This window comes from Lynx canadensis, chromosome C1, assembly GCF_007474595.2.
Source record: "Lynx canadensis isolate LIC74 chromosome C1, mLynCan4.pri.v2, whole genome shotgun sequence".
NCBI classification, from domain to species: Eukaryota; Metazoa; Chordata; class Mammalia; order Carnivora; family Felidae; genus Lynx; species Lynx canadensis.
The window spans coordinates 191,377,104-191,394,652 of NC_044310.1; the positions used below are offsets into that span (position 1 = coordinate 191,377,104).

General features: G+C 38.9%; 1 protein-coding gene across 2 annotated transcripts in view; it reads right to left on the minus strand.

Moving 5' to 3' along the window:
* The window catches only part of INO80D (INO80 complex subunit D), a 73,327-nt gene that overhangs the window by 39,969 nt on the left and 15,809 nt on the right, over positions 1–17,549 (minus strand). Inside the window, exons 2-4 of one of the 2 annotated variants that reach the window (XM_030323748.1) lie at positions 14,750–14,842; positions 14,398–14,644; positions 8,005–8,756 (exon numbers count right to left, since the gene is read on the minus strand). In XM_030323748.1, the coding sequence (XP_030179608.1) occupies positions 8,005–8,756; positions 14,398–14,615 (970 nt within the window). In that variant the 5' untranslated portion in view covers positions 14,616–14,644; positions 14,750–14,842. The remainder of the gene's footprint in view (positions 1–8,004; positions 8,757–14,397; positions 14,645–14,749; positions 14,843–17,549) is intronic. The other variant, XM_030323751.1, reaches the window with a different exon arrangement.

The following is a 17,549-nucleotide window of genomic DNA, read 5'->3' on the forward strand; positions in this document are numbered from 1 at the left end:
TGGTAGGTAAGGAAGGCTAATGTGTGTTCAGGTAAGGAAGAAATCAAAAGGTACTGGTGAAAGCACTCTATACTTCAACAAAGAAGGGCCTTAGAATAAACTGTCAAAGGCAGACACTTCATCCCCTTTCCCAACACCTCCAAAAAAAGGACTCCACTCCCCCCAGGCAGGGCCATTGACTGGCTCAGAGGGAAGGGTAAGATGGCAATAACCTGATGTGGCTTGGAGTTCCTTTTAGTTCTTTTACACAAGAGCTGGCACATTTTGTGACATTTTGAAAAACAAGTTTAAAGGGGAAAAATAGAGAAATACAGTATGAACAATCACTTAGTTTATTAAATGCTACTGTTTTAATGATTGGATAATTACTAGCTTCCAACATAGATGTTTTACCTTTATAGAAGTTTTGTATCTTGAAAAGGTCTTTTTTTAATTTTTTTTTTTAAACGTTTATTTACTTTTGAGACAGAGAGAGACAGAGCATGAACGGGGGAGGGTCAGAGAGAGAGAGGGAGACACAGAATCTGAAACAGGCTCCAGGCTCTGAGCTGTCAGCACAGAGCCCGACGCGGGGCTCGAACTCACAGAGCACGAGATCATGACCTGAGCTGAAGTCGGACACTTAGCCGACTGAGCCACCCAGGCGCCCCTTGAAAAGGTCTTAATACTGATGTTACACAGCCTAACATCCATAACTTCAATATACTGATAACGCAATGAGACTTTAATTAGATACCTTGATAAATACTGATGTTGTACAGCCTAACACACATAACTTTAATATACTCATACCTCTATGAGACTTTAGATACTTTCATAACTAGTATGGTCTTCCCTCTTAAACCTCCTAAAATCAAAAGACCATCTTCATTAGACACTTACGTTAAAAAGGACCTCACAAGTTGCTTCTATAATTTAAATGAGTTTATATGTGCTAAATAGGGAAATTAAGAAAAGGCTAATCAAAATGCAAATTATAAATGGTTAAAATTAAATAACACACTGCCACTGGCATAAAGAAACCTCAAATCTAGTTCCAAGATGACCATCCAAACTGTCAAGTCACCTTAAAAAGTAAATTACTTTCTCTCTACTAAAATAGTAATTATAAAAAACAAAGTCAGAAACAAGTAATCACAATAGAATTAGCTTCAGGACAGAATATTAAAAGGCAAAGCCTTTCAAACACAAAGTTACATTTAAGCACTTTCAAAAATTAGGACATGAATTATCTTTTATTGTTTTTATATAATTAACAGCAATTTCTACTAAGTCACCTGTACCTTCTCTGAAAAATCAAGATCTCAGTCATAAGTACTAAGATGGAAGTGTTTCTCTTGTGAAATTAACTGTCCAATAAAGCAAACCTTTGATCTTGGCTTCATTATCACTAGTTTTAATGTAACTAACTGAGATAACCAGCCCAGGCAAAACTGTTTTTAGCTGATTACAAAACTGTATTTTTCTTTAAGTATTCTTTGCTGACATGAATGCAGACTGTACTTGGTCACAACAGTGCATTACAATTTCTCTTCTCCAAAGTAACCTTTGTTTTGAAAACCTAGGCCCATAATATGCTTGAATAAAAAAGACAATACATTTTCTATAAGTTTTCATTCTGTTCAAAATGATAGAGCCTGGGTGGCTCAGTCAGTTAAGCTTAAGTGTCCGACTTTGGTTCAGGTCATGATCTCAGGGTTCATGGGTTCGACCCCCATGTGGGGCTCTGTGCTGACAGCTTAGAGCTGGGAGCCTGCTTCACATTCTATGTCTTCCCCTCCCTCTCTGCCCCTCCCCTGCTCACACCCTGTCTCTCTCTCAAAAATAAATAAACCTTAAAAAAATTTTTAATTCAAAATGATAGAAAACCAGCCCTCAACACAACATAGTTTGTTTCAAAAGCTAAAAGAAAAAAATCAGCATCCACAGATAATCCAAAGTATAAATATTTAGAAGAGGACGTAGGTAAATTGTGGAATAAGAGGCAAACATCTGGGAAAAAATAAAGTTAGATCTTTGCCTCAAAACTCATACCTAACGAATTCCAAATAGAGGACTGCAATGTAAATAATAAGACAAGAAAAGGACTAAAAGAAAATATAGGTGAACATATTACACAGTCTTGGAATGAAGAGAGCCCAAGCAAGTAAAAAACAAATAAAGCAAAACAAAACAATAAACCTGATTCAAAAGGAAGAAATTCTAAAAAAATAGAACATACAAACGATTTCAACTCCTAAATTCCAAAATCATTATCATAGATATTTAAAAGCAAATAACAAATGGGCAGGAGGAGAGGTTTTGCAACAAATATGATGTATAAAAAGCTGTTACCTAATCAATAAAAAAGAGAAACACTTCCATAAAAATGAGTGAAAAAAACCTGAAAAGGTGAAAAAAGAACAAGACCTATAAATGTTCAAAAAGCATATGAACAAATACTCAAAGCTACATTATTAATTCAAAATAGCAGTTCTCACTCCAAGTATGGTCCATAGATCCCCAGGGGTCCCTGAGACCCTCTTAGAGAGTTCCTTAGGTCAACACTACCTTCAAAATAATACTAAGACATTATTTGCTCATTTCACCATTGTTGACATTTGCACTGATTGGGGCAGGGGGAGGAGGGAACCATGGTGAACAAACCTGCTGGCACCTCAGCGGGAATCAGAACAATGGCACCAAACTGTACTAGCAGTCATTATAGGTTTCACACCATGAATTGCAGTGAAATAAAAGCCAAAAACAAGTTTTAAGAGTATCTTTGACAAAGCAATTGTATATTAAAGATTACTGATTTTATTAAATCTCAATTCTTTTTTTTTTTTTTAATTTTTTTTTTTTTTCCAACGTTTATTTACTTTTGGGACAGAGAGAGACAGAGCATGAACGGGGGAGGGGCAGAGAGAGAGGGAGACAGAATCGGAAACAGGCTCCAGGCTCTGAGCCATCAGCCCAGAGCCTGACGCGGGGCTGGAACTCACGGACCGCGAGATCGTGACCTGGCTGAAGTTGGACGCTTAACCGACTGCGCCACCCAGGCGCCCCAATTCTTTTTTTTTTTTTTAATGTTTATTTATTTTTGAGAGAGACAGAGACAGAATGTGAGCGGGGGAGGGACAGAGAGAAAGGGAGACAATCTGGAACAGGCTTCAGGCTCTGAGCAAGCTGTCAGCACAGAGCCCAACGCAGGGCTTGAACTCACAAACCGCGAGATCATGACCTGAGCCAAAGTCGGATGCTTAACCAACTGAGCCACTTAGGCGCCCCTAAATCTCAATTCTTGACCACACGTCTTTCCAACATCTTTGTGACTCAATGGAAAGTCATAAAGCGCCTCTGCATACCTCCCAAGAAAGTATGGTGGTTGCTTTGAGGAAAACACTTACTCCACTGTTTTAGCTGTGACCTCAACTAGCTGCTTTTTTGTCATCCAACACCATTTTTATTCGAAAGAGTGACTGACAAACTACAGTTATTAAGACTTGGGTATCTGGCAGTCATTTTTTTCTAAAATGAATGCAGTGAAACTGTCACTTCAAAGAAAGCAATGAACAGTATTTGCTCCCAACTATGAAATTCACATTTTCACTTGAAAGCTTGTTGTTTTTGTTGTTGTTGTTGTTTTTGGTTTTTTTTTCTTTCCCTTTTTTTTTTTAACTTTTTTTTATTTATTTATTTGGGACAGAGAGAGACAGAGCACGAACGGGGGAGGGGCAGAGAGAGAGGGAGACACAGAATGGGAAGCAGGCTCCAGGCTCTGAGCCATCAGCCTAGAGCCTGACGCGGGGCTCGAACTCACGGACCGCGAGATCGTGACCTGGCTGAAGTCGGACGTTTAACCGACTGCGCCACCCAGGCGCCCCGATTTGGTTGTTTTTTTTTTTTTTTGAAAACCTGAAGTCTTCACTAAGTCTATGACAACTTTCTTTTTTTTTTTTTTTTTTTTTTTTAATTTTTTTTTTCAACGTTTATTTATTTTTGGGACAGAGAGAGACAGAGCATGAACGGGGGAGGGGCAGAGAGAGAGGGAGACACAGAATCGGAAACAGGCTCCAGGCTCTGAGCCATCAGCCCAGAGCCCGACGCGGGGCTCGAACTCACGGACCGCGAGATCGTGACCTGGCTGAAGTCGGACGCTTAACCGACTGCGCCACCCAGGCGCCCCATATGACAACTTTCTAAAAGATTTTTCTGATGAGGTTGGGTGAGAGTATCAATGAATGTGATTTTTAAATTTTGTATAACGAAATATATCAACATTTGGAACATATGTTTAACTTGGTAAACCGCTATTTTCCAAATGACCAACACATGATGTTACAAAATCATGCAGGAGTAAAAAGATCCATGCAAAGTACAAAGTAGATCAATGGATTTTAATGTAAGAGTTTGCAAAAATTCCTTGATAATGGCCTCAGATTCCACATTACAACTAATCTTTAAAAACCCACCACTTGTTGGGGGCTCCTGGGTGACTCAGTCGGTTAAGCATCTAACCCTTGACTTTGACTCAGGTCATGAGAGCCCTGAGTCGGGCTCTGAGTTGATAGCATGGAGCCTGCTTGGGATTCCCTCTCCCTCTCTGCCCCTCCCCTCCACTTGCTCTGTCTCACTCAAAATAAATAGATATAAAAAAAAAAAAAAAAAAAAAGGAGGACGCCTCTTCTCAGTGGCTCAGTTGGTTGAGCGTCCAACTTCAGCTAAGGTCAAGTATCTCACAGACTGTGAGTTTGAGCCCCACATTAGGTTCACTGTTGTCAGTGCAAAGCCCACTTCAGATCCACCATCCCCGTCTTCTCACGCTCTCTCTCAAAAATAAACATTAAAAGAAAAAAAGCTGCAAAACTTAAAAAACAACAGAAAAAAGAAAAAGAAGAAAAGAAACTACCACTTGTGAAATTTTGGTGTAGAATCAAGAATATGCATAATTATTTTTTAAAAACCAGTAAAATATTCCTCCCTTTTCCAGCTACGAATGTGTAAGGCCATATTTTTATCTACTAATCAAAACCACGTATTACGACAGATTGAACGCAGAAGTGGACAGGAGAATCTAGCTGTCTCCCAGCAAACCACACATTAAGATTTGCCCAACAATATAAAATAATGCTTCTCTTATTATATTTCTGTTCTTGGGAAAACATATAGCTATTTTTCACAAAAAGAACATGTTAACATGTAGTGACTTTGTTGTCATCTTTAAATGCATTAGGATTTTTTAAATTTCTGAGTTTTAATTTCTAATTCAGTAAATATCAATAAATTTAACTCATACACAGAGGCTTTGGAGTGTCCTCAATAATTTTTAAGAGTGAAAAGGGATTGATTTTAAAGCCAAAAAGCTTGAGAAACACTGATCTAAAGTACACAAATTAAAGCAAATTTTGGGGGCGCCTGGGTGGCTCGGTCGGTTAAGTGTCCAACTTCGGCTCAGGCCATGATCTCACTGTTCCTGAGTTTGAGCCCCGCATTGGGCTCTGAATTGAGAGCTCAGAGCCTGAAGCCTGCTTCGGATTCTGTGTCTCACTCTCTGCCCCTCCCCTGCTTGTGCGCTGTCTCTCAAAAATAAATATTAAAAAAAAATTAATAAAAAAATCAATTTTGTATCAAATTTGGAAAGGCAAATAACAACTAATATCTCATACTATAAAGATGTAGAAAAACTATCATTGTCATATACTGCTGAAAGAGGTAATGTGACAAAATAATTCTGAAGAAAATATTTGACAACATGTATCAAAAAGCTTTCTATTTTAAGTTTTATTTATCTACTTTGAGAGAGAAAACAACATGAACAGGGGAGGGACAGAGACAGAAGGAGAGAAAGAATCCCAAGCAGGCTCTGTGGGGTCAGTGCAGAGGGTGATGCAGGGCTTGAGCTCACGACCATGAGATCGTGACCTGAGCTGAAATCAAGAGTCAGACGCTTAACTGACTGAGCTACCCAGGTGCCCCTCACAAAACTTTTTAAAAACCGCAAAAGCTTAGAATCCCCAATTCTGCTTCTAGGAATCTATTTGAAGGAAAAATTAAAGATGTGATAGGAATAATTTTACTGTGAAACTATACAGCTACAACACTTTATAATGATACAAACTGCAAACAACCTAAATTAGAAAAAGGATTCAGCTGTGACAAATGACGTTTTGTATGAAAAATTACTCCCTTGGTAGTCCAATATGAAAAAATTTTAAAACAGTTTACAAAACTGTATGTAGAGCAGGAACCCAATTTTATATAACTTAACTATACCAAGGTATTAACAAATCAGTATTAATAAGGTTTGGGTGTTTTAATTTATTATTTTTATCTACACCTTTTCTTTAAGTTTTATTAGTTGCTTTAATTACCAAAAGTCATACATGGTTTACTAACAGGTGAAACAATATAAAACTATACTGTAAGAAGAGTTACCTTTCCCGTCTCTGTAAAAACACATCCTGACCAGTTTTATCCCCCCTTGAGAGCCAATGTCAGCAGCCTGGTAGTGTATATTCAGTTACACTTTGCCTATAATCACACCTAAGAGGCAAACATCTATCTATACATCTACTTGATCAATAGATGCACTGGTGCCCCCTGTTTATATTTTTTTTATGGGATAATACCCATACTTCTTGGTTCTTTTCTACTTAATATAACATAGGCACATCAAGTTAAAAGACACAGATTTCATTCTTTTTAATAGCTATATAATACTTCATAAAGCATATATATATATATATATATATATATATATATATACACATACCATAATTACTCAAGGCCTACTATTGGTTATAAAGGTTGTTTCTGGATTTTTAATACTGCAAGAAACGTTGCAATAAACATCCTTGAACACATATCCTTACATTTTGATATATGTATTTTTTAATCCAAAGAGAGTCCCAAAAGTGAGTTTGCTGGCTATATATACACACTCTTAATTAGTAAATACTACCACATTACTTATCAGCAATGTATAAGCCTCATCAACAACACTGGATATAGTTTTTGCCAATCTGATAGTAACTTACTGTTACTTTAATTTGCATTTCCTCACCTGCTATGGGGATTGGGGTTTTCACTGGTTTACTGACCATTTAATTTACCTTTCTTCTTCCTCTATTCCCATCCTTTTCCTATTTTTCTATTGTATTGCTATCATATGCCATGCAAATAATTTTTCCTAAAGTTAGGATCACAGCTAACACCATATTTAAGAATAAATTCCAAATGAATTAAAAGTTTAAATAATCAGGGGTGCCTGGGTGGCTCAGTTAAGCTTTGGACTCTTGATTTCAGCTCAGGTCATGATCGAGGTTCACCTGCTTAGGATTCTCTCTCTCCCTCTCTCTCTAACCCTCCCCTGCTCGTGCACATGGGCTTTCTCTCTCAAAAGTAAATAAATAAACTTAAAAAAAAGTTTAAATAATCAAAAACAAGCTATCAATAACAAAATATAAAGTATCTGTATGAACTTGGGATCAGAGAGATTTTCTTGAGCAAGAAAATTCAGAAGCAATAAAGACAGACATTTCACTACATTAAAGTTTTAGCTGTATTTTTTTTTCCACTTTTAAATTATCAACAGATATTGCTTTGGGAATTTTTTTTCAACAAGTTTTTTTTTTTTAACTGTCGGCAGATATTAACAATGCTATCGTTATTCCAAAGTCCTATGATAAGACATGTCGAAAACCTCATCAGACACAGGTGCTGAGCTGGCAGAGGCACAGAACTGCCAAACACAACCAACCGCCTTTTAACACCGCCGCTACGACCACTAACCAGAAGCTGTGATGGGATTCTACACTTCCCAACTGCGGCTTCCGCATCCCGTCCACCAGGGAGGTTTCCTTTACCAAGGCCTGCCTAAACACGGAGCCCCGCAGCGGACCCCCCGCCCCAGTGCCCTCCACCCCCATCGCACAGGGGGCGGCCGTGGGCACGCGGCCTCGCGGGAAAGGGCACATTTTGTTCCCGTCACGCGGGCACGATCTGGCACAAGAGAGAACTCACCTAGATGGGGGAACAGATCAGTGTCCAGCTGATGTTTCTGGGTGCACAGTCTCACCAGTCTCTGCAGTCGGCTGATGCAGGAGAAGTGTGGAGAGAAGGCTGTGGCTTTCATAAGGACCCGATCAGTGCTGGGCGGGTCCGCGGCAGGCGCCCTGCCGGAGGGCAGGAGGGGCAGCGGCCTCTTGTGAGACGACTGCCTTGCTTGTGCTATAGTGTGTGTGGTGGGGGCCACTCCCTGCAGTGGTAGGCTGGTGTTCGGAGGTGGAGGGGACTTGCAGACGAAACCCTGCGGTGGCGGCGGCGCCGGAGGTTTTAAAGAAGTGGGGGAGGGTGACGGGTGAGGGTGCTGCTGCGGGGGCTGCTGCTGTGAAGGTGCAGGAGGGGGACTAAAGTGCTCTTGTCGAACTTTTAAAATCTCGGTCTCTCTCTGGCGCTGCCGATTCTGGGCCAACTTGCTCTGCAACTTCTTTCTCACAGTTGCCCCTTTCTTTAGGTCATCATCTTCCTCGTTGAAAGCAAACGGGTCTTCCAACTCGGTTTCCAGGTAGTGGAGAGGGACCCTAGCCCCGGGCGGAGAGAGGGACATTCCATCCAGTCCATTGGGCATCTTCAAGGCCAGCGTGGGCACCGTCAGGCTGAAAGCCATGGTATCCATCTGGTGCCTGACCTTTACCTCATCTATAGGATCATTCTTTTTCTTCCTCTCTTTTTTCGGGATAAAGCCAAGTACCTGCAAGTGGCTGTTGCAGTACCTTTAAAAACACACACACAGAAGGGGGAAAGGTTTATGATATACAGAGTAAGAAAAGGAGAATATAGAACGACATGGTATAAATTGTGACTCCTGCCTAGTATGTTATAAATTCATGACTATCTTAACTCTTGGCATTGGTGGATTTAATGTAAACAACTGCCGCTACTCTCAAGCAATCCTCCAAGTCTGCCATTTTCCTGAAGCAAATATGTGAACTGTGTATGTGCAGAGGCTGCAGACAGAAGCAAGTCATTCAAATAGTGAGTGGCCCCGGATAACCATCTGGCTATTGCTTCTCGCTCTGCTTTGTTATTTTATTTTGTATTCATAGCATACAAAGTAAGGACTCTAAAGGATCATCTAAAACTCTCCTATGCAGAAATATGTATGTATGTATATTTTCAAATATTTGTAGTCACAAAGATCTTATGACATAGCCCCTAATAATGTAGTGTCTACAGTGTATTCTACACACACACACACACACACACACACACACACACACATTAAGAGAGAAAGAAGAGAATACAGAAGAGAAGGAAAAAGTAAATTAAAACTAATTAGTGGGACTACAGATGAAAGGAGTTCCTCAACAGCGAGAGAGAGAAGTACATGTTTCTACCTGCAGTAAATACTAAAATAATGCCCTGTATACAGATGAGGAAGCTAAACCTGATAGAAATCAAATAACTTGCCCCAAACCCCACATCTGGAAAGTGTCAGAGTGGAGACCTGAACAGATTATCAAAGCTCAGAAAGACTCTTAGTAGGTCTTCAACACGAGGCTACTTTTGTAATGTAAATGGTATTTTAAAAATACTAAAAAAGGACAGAATCCTTCTACATAATAAGAAAGTAGAATGCATGTTGCTCCAGTAAACCACACTGAAAACCTATGGAGGCTTTTCGCCACTAGAAAAGCAGTGTTTTCCAAACTGGTATTCCTTAAGCAATTCAGAGTAGGTTAACAAGTATGCTTTAAAGAGTATTCCATGCTTAAATAAATTTGGAAAATACTGGCTTAAACAGAATTAGACAACGATTTTGTTGTTTGTTTCTGATGAAGAACTTCTCACAGCATTTTGTATGATAATGTGCATTATGCTTCGAGGTGGAGATGTACCCATCTGACAGTGTTTCCCTAACTTATTCGAAAATGGCATCTATTTTGACTGTAGCCCACCTGTGTTATCTCCATCGGACCCAGTTTTGGGGGAAAAGGCACTAAAGTAAATAATTAACGTCAGTCCTCAAACTCATTGGGCCGCATCGAACAAATTTTAACTGTTTTTAACGTTTATTTATTTTTGAGAGAAAGAGTGCACGAGCGAAGGAGGGGCAGAGAGAGAGGCAGACAGGATCCGAAGCAGGCTACGCTATAGTGAAGGGTGTGATTTGGGGCTCGAACCCATGAACGGTGACATCATGACCTGAGCCGAAGTCAGATGCTTAACTGACTGAGCCACCCAGGTGCCCCTGAAACAAATTTTTAAGTAGTTATTAAAAATACAGATTCACCAAATAATCAGGAGACATGGTTTCGTTGGCTTTATACATAAATCTATCAGAGGCACTTCTCAATTTTAATAGGACTATTAAGAAAGCTTTCTGGACAGTAAAGAGAATCTACACACCTAACAAGTTTGGGCTAGGTCTCACAGATACCTTACCCAGAATAGATTCAGAAAGCTGTGGCCAACAAGGAAAAAAGTTTCAGGGATAACCGCATTAACCAAGCTTCCCAATAAAGAATAAATGATTTCTGTTGTCGTTGTCAAGTCATTTTCAAATTAACAAAAGGGTTAGTGAGGAGAATAATATTTTTTTAATTTGGAAATCTAATTTTTCTGCTCATTACACACAGGCAGCCTGAACTGGTAACTGAGCCCGCTATGCGCCGCCACCTCACGTAACATGGCAGAGGCTGATCTGCCTGTACAGTCCTTCCTCGACCTCACCCTCAACTCCTGCTCCAGTCACTCTGTCAGCATCACCACAACACAGAGTCTGAATTTGTAAAAATATTTCCTCTTCTAAAAGGGAAAAGTTTTCATAGCTAGAATTACAACAGCTTCCTTAGTTATGATCGGTGCTTAAAAGTGTACAAATATGAACAGGGAAGACACTGCTAAGGGGTTCTTTTGAGGGGAGGAAAATGTAAAATTGGACTATGATGATAGTGGTACAACCTGTAAATATCCTAAAAAATACTGAATTGAACACTTCAAGTGCATGAATTGTATGGGATGTGAATTATATCTTAACTAAGCTGTTTTAGAAAAGAGTAAACATCGGGGCGCCTGGGTGGCTCAAGTCGGTTAAGCATCCAACTTCGGCTCAGGTCATGATCTCGAGTTTCATGAGTTCAAGCCCTGCGTCGGGCTCTGTGCTGACAGCGCAGAGCCTGGAGCCTGCTTCGGATTCTATGTCTCCCCCTCTCTCTGCCCCTCCCCTGCTTGTGCTGTCTCTCAAAAAATGAATAAACGTTAAAAAAAAATAAAAAAATAAAAAAAGAAAGAAAAGAGTAAACATACAAGAAACAAAAAATTTCTTGGCAAATATATACTACTAAAATGTATAAAATTATAGCAAACAAATTTAAAATATTATATAAAATAACCAACTTAATATAACCACTTACCTCTGAGACACCAAGGTAACAGTGATAAGCCTTAGCTTCCCAACTTTAAGTATATTAGGAAATTAACTTTACTTTTTAATTATACCAGTACTTCTACTGAACATAACATTATTCTACTTCAAAAAGGTAGAATCCCATAAGTTAGCATTTATAATACATACCAGATAAGTTGGGCACCAGATATTGAGAACCTTCCTTTAGCTGACTACCAGTCAGATCATTTTATCAACTAAGAGTCCTCAAGGGGGGGGGGGGGGGGGGGGAAGGCCTCAGGAATTTGTTTTCTAAAATAATACATGAAACCACCTCAAATTCCTAAGTGTCCAAAGAAGAACTGCATTAACAATAATGAAAGCTTTGTTGGGATGAGCACTGGGTGCCCTATGGAAGTGATGAATCACTGGGTTCTACTCCTGAAACCAATACCACGCTGTATGTTAACTAACTTGAATTTAAAAAAATAAAAAACTGGGGCGCCTGGGTGGCTCAGTCAGTTGAGCGGCCGACTTCAGCTCGGGTCATGATCTCGCGGTCCGTGAGTTCGAGCCCCGCGTCGGGCTCTGTGCTGACAGCTCGGAGCCTGGGGCCTGTTTCGGATTCTGTGTCTCCCTCTCTCTGACCCTCCCCTGTTCATGCTCTGTCTCTCCCTGTCTCAAAAATAAATAAAACGTTAAAAAATAAATAAATAAAAATAAAAATAAAAAACTAATGAAAGCTTATTTTCAAAAGAATCTCAATCTTTTCTACACTATATCATATCATAGAGTGTAGTTGTAACTATCAATATTTATATACATGTTTAGACCTTATATGAATTCCACCTAGATTTTTTTTTTTTTAAGTTTATTTATTTATTGTGAAAGAGTGAGTGCGCATGAGCTGGAGAGAGGCAGAGAGGGAGACAGAGGATCAGAAGTGGGCTCTGGGCTGACAGGAGAGAGCCCAAGGCGGGGCTCAAACTCCCGAATGAGATCATGACCTCAGCCAAAGTCTGACACTTAACCGACTGAGCCACCCAGGCACCCCTCAACCTGGATTTGAGGTAATAAGAAAAATATTACCTCCTGCTAGCTAATGTCTACTCTAATCTATTCCAAATGCTACAAATAATAAAAATATTGATCCCATTTGCATTGGTTTGAACCAATTTTGAAAAAATATATGCAATTTAGTAAGTACTTAAGTATTGCTTCTTTTGACATAGCAAAATTCCTTCTTGTTCTAAAAAGAGGAAATTACTTCAAATATCAAGGTGAAGACCTAGGATTGAGAGAATTAACATCTTGGAGAAATTCAGAGCTACTCTTGCTTTACTTCTTACTGCTAGCTAGTAGAAATTTCTTTACCTACTTGCTTCTGCTGAAATGAAGGAGAGGAAAAAAGCCACAGTGGACAACTGCAACTGTGATAAGCTGACAAAATTACAGGGGTGCCTATCTGGCTCAGTCAGAAGAGCATGTGACTCTTCATCTCGGGGTTGTGAGTTCAAGCCCCACATTAGATATAGAGATTACTTAAATAAATAAATAAACTAAAAAAAAAAAAAGACAAAAATTATAGATGTGTTTATAGTGGAGCTTGAAGTAAATTAATCCAAGTTCATCAATTCTTCAAGTTAAAAAAGGGCAGGGGTAAGAAGAAATGGGCATGTTAAGTCTGCTAAAACCAACTGGACCCATATGGTTAGCCAGGAACAGTGGTCCCTTTCTCATCTGAGATTAAAATTTTATTCCTTGTCTCCCTGAGCAGCTGCTTCAAATTTTCAGGTATTGTAATGTGAAGCTTTAAGTGCTCATTAGAAATTCTCAGAGAGTATTCCCAAATCACCACATGGTGCTATACTCATTTTGGTGAGAGGTCTATCAACACAAATTATCTATTTCATCCTGAAAGTGTAAAAATTGTTCACCATGACATATAAAATACATGGTTTCTTTTCAACCAATGTATGCAGGTGACAATTACTTATGTATAGGAATAAGGATATATATATATATGTATATGTGTGTATATATGTGTGTGGGTATACATATGTATATACATGTGTGTATATATATATGTATATATACATACGTGTGTGTGTATATATATACATATATATACACATACATACATATTTTAAAGATAGAAGTAAAAAGTTCACATTTTCTACCTAAAGATAACAAGTATTTGAACTTTTAGGAAAATAATCGTGTTATCTCCCTGTGACATCCTGCAATGATCCACATGGTTTCTGGAGAAGTGAAGAAAAAGAAACACGAAAAAGAGGCTATAAGAGGAAAAAAAAGAGATTATATGGGAAATAGTGTGAATTTTCCTAAGAATATGAATGATGAATAACCATCATAAGACTCCTCTAAAAACACCTCCATGTTTAATTCAGCCAAGTAAAAATTCACAATCCTAGTGATAAAGCCTACTCATACTAATGAAAATATCATTTTTCAATTATAGTAAACATACTTTATATGGAACTCTTTTAACCAAAAGAGGCAACATTATAAAACAATGCCAAACACTGCTTAGAAGTCTGATAGAAAATAAATCTAATTCAAGTAATCATTCTTTTGAATAATTTTCAAGAAGTACATACCCTTTGCTACCTTTCAAGCACAGATTTTAAAATTCCAAAATTATTGTTGTTAATTACAACACCTAAGTAGTTCCTATAATTTCTGTGTTTAAGCAGATTTCTATCAAAATCAGGACTTACTTTGTAGGACTGCAAACCAAACACAAGCAACAACTGAGGGAAAAATTCTTTTAAAGTCTATTGCATCAATAAAAACACTCAAACATACTTTTCAAATAATTCCCCAAGTTTACTACCCCATTTTTTAAAAACTGCCATCTCTCATCTTTAGAAGCATTCCAAGGTTTACTTAGATTACCCCTGGAACTCAATGTTTAAATTCACCACATTAAGAAAAAAAATAGACAAGAAAAATTCCAAGCCTACGAATTAAATCAAAGATGGATTCCCACTATTAGCTCTTACCTACGATCCTCTGATTTGGGGATTGGGTTGGTGCAGCGTTGGCTGTTATATTTGGCCACATATTCACATTGCTTGAAGGGGGCAGTCTTGTCCTCCAGAACGTGTCTGATACAGAAAGCGTAGCCGTTGAGTCGCCGCTGCTTGCACAGTTTGGGGCTATATGAGCACAAGGGCTTATTGTCAACCTCAGAGAAGTGTATATGTTTCCCTTCATACATCACGTGACTCTATTCCTTGTGAACATCAGCTAAAAGACCACCACAAAAAAAGAAACCCAAATGATAAATCAGAGAGTATAAGGCAGATTTAAGTTGAGAATTTCACTGAGGGACTTCTGGCCCCACAGCCATACCTGATTTTAAATCTTCTGCACCATAGCAATGTTAAGAGAACCCCAAGGATACCACAGTTTGGAATGCTGCAGAATCAAGATGAAGCAGATTGTCTACAAAAATATCAAAAGGCCTAGTTAACAAATAGGAACATGAAAAGCTTGCTCACCTGGGAAGTGAAATTCTAGGATATCACCCTTCCTAATGGGATGGATTCTTCATTGTAATCCATCATCCCGACATTAAATTCAAATAATAAGAGACATGATAAAATATCAAGTTACCTTATCCCTCCAAATTGAACTAAATAACTTTTACTCTGGTTAAGTGTTATAAGTACCTCAAAGTTACAAATGTCATAAACAGATGTCATAAGGTGGCAGGTCTTTTTTATTTCATTACTGGTGGCTGATTGCTGCATCTGTTTTCAGAGCCCAGATCTTTTCACAATACCAGTAGAATGAACCTACAGACCTAAAACTTCCATCAGAAATTCAACATTTTTTGATATGTTGGCAAAATATTTGGCAATTTGCAACAAATGTTCCTATGAAATACAAAAAAAAAAGGAGGCAATCCCTATTTTAAAAGTCATTTTGCCTGTAATATTTTCCACATTTATCCCATCCAAACTATAAACTTCTTGAGCCCAAAGGCTCTTCACCCAATACACTGCTACCATTCAGTGCACTGCTATCCATAAACGCTGCTCCCAACTACGCTAAATAGTCTAAGAATCGTGACTTCTAAGATTCTGGAGTTTTAGTAACAAAATGCAAGTTAGAAATCACATAATGCCCACTACCTCTCTACACACAAAATGTCCAACAGGAACATTTACATATTGTAACTCCATATAGTCTACAATGAAACTGAATCAACTGATTTGTCAAGTCAGGACTGTATGTGGGCTGATGTGGTCTAACACTTTCTCCAGAAACCAAAAGTCACCCAGATGGCTGATGAAATAGCTTGGATCCTAGCTACAGAAAAACTCAAGAAATACTCTCTTCTTTACAAAACTGAATAGGAAATTCCTTTCACCAATAAATGACAAGATACATAAATACTTAAAGGACTCAGAAGACAGGTTTGCCAAAATCTGCTACTTTCGGTGTTACCTTGAACAAATAATAAACGCTCAGTTTTCTCATATGCAAAATAGGGGTTAATAGTAGTAGCTATGTTACCATCACGTTGCTCTAAGGATCAAGTAGATAACAGAGCACACAACCCACCAAGTATCAAGCACTGAACAAATAGGAGTTACTAAAAAATGTCAATGCTGGGGCGCCTGTGTGGCTCAGTTGGTTAAGCTTCCAACTCCGGCTCAGGTCATGATCTCATAGGTTGTGAGTTCAAGCCTGCTTGGAATTCTCTCCCTCTCTCCCTGCCCCTCCCCCACTGGCTCTTTCTCTCAAAATAAACAAACTTAAAACAAAACAAAACAAAACAAAAAAAATGTCAATGCTCTCCCAAGAAGACATCCAGATGGCCAACCGACACATGAAAAAATGCTCAGCATCACTCATCATCAGGGAACTACAAATCAAAACCACAATGAGATACCACCTTACACCTGTCAAAATGGCAACATTAACAACTCAGGCAACGACAGACGTTGGCAAGGATGCGGAGAAAGAAGATCTCTTTTGCATTGTTGGTGGGAATGCCAGCTGGTGCAGCCACTCTGGAAAACAGTATGGAGGTTCCTCAAAAAACTAAAAATAGAACTACCCTATGACCCAGCAGTTGCACTACTAGGCATTTATCCACGGGATACAGGTGTGCTGTTTCGAAGGGACACATGCACCCCCATGTTTATAGCAGCACTATCAACAATAGCCAAAGTATGGAAAGAGCCCAAATGGCCAACAATGGATGAATGAATAAAGAAGACGTGGTATATATACACAATGGACTATTACTCGGCAATCAAAAAGAATGAAATCTTGCCATTTGCAACTACGTGGATGGAACTGGAGGGTATTATGCTAAGTGAAATTAGTCAAAGACAAATATGACTTCACTCATATGAGGACTTTAAGAGACAAAACAGATGAACCTAAGGGAAGGGAAACAAAAATAAAAACAGGGAAGGGGACAAAACAGAAGAGACTCATAAATACGGAGAACAAACTGAGGGTTACTGGAGGGGTCATGGGAGGAGGGTGGGCTAAATGGGGAAGGGGCACTAAGGAATCTACTCCTGAAATCATTGTTGCACTATATGCTAATCTGGATGTAAATTTTAAAAAATAAAAAATAAAATAAAATTTAAAAATGCCAATGCTTTGGGGAGCCTGGGTGGCTCAGTTTAGGGACCAACCCTTGCTTTCAGCTCAGGTCATGTGTCTCCTGGATTGTGTGCTGGAGCCCCCACGTAGGCCTCTGTACCAACAGTGGGGAGCCTGCTTAGGATTCTCTCTCACCCCCTCCCTCTACCCCTCCCCCACTCATGCTGGCTCTCTCTCAAAATAAATAAATAAACCTTAAAAAAATGTCAAGAGGTGCCTGGGTGGCTCAATCCGTTAAATGTCTGGCTCTTGGTTTCGGTTCAAGTCCTGATCTCACTCTTCGGGAGTTCAAGCCCCACGTGAAGCACTGCACTGACAGTGCAGAGCCTGCTTGAAATTCACTGTCCTTCCCCTGCTCTCTCTCAAAAATAAATAAAATAAAAACTTTAAAAAAATTTTTTTAAATAAGAATAAGAACTTTCCCTTTTCACTTTATTAGGATACAAGGAAAAGTTGTATTAAAAATTTTAATTTAACTGTCCTAAAGGTCTAGATGTTCAGGACAGGAAATATTTCAAAGCAA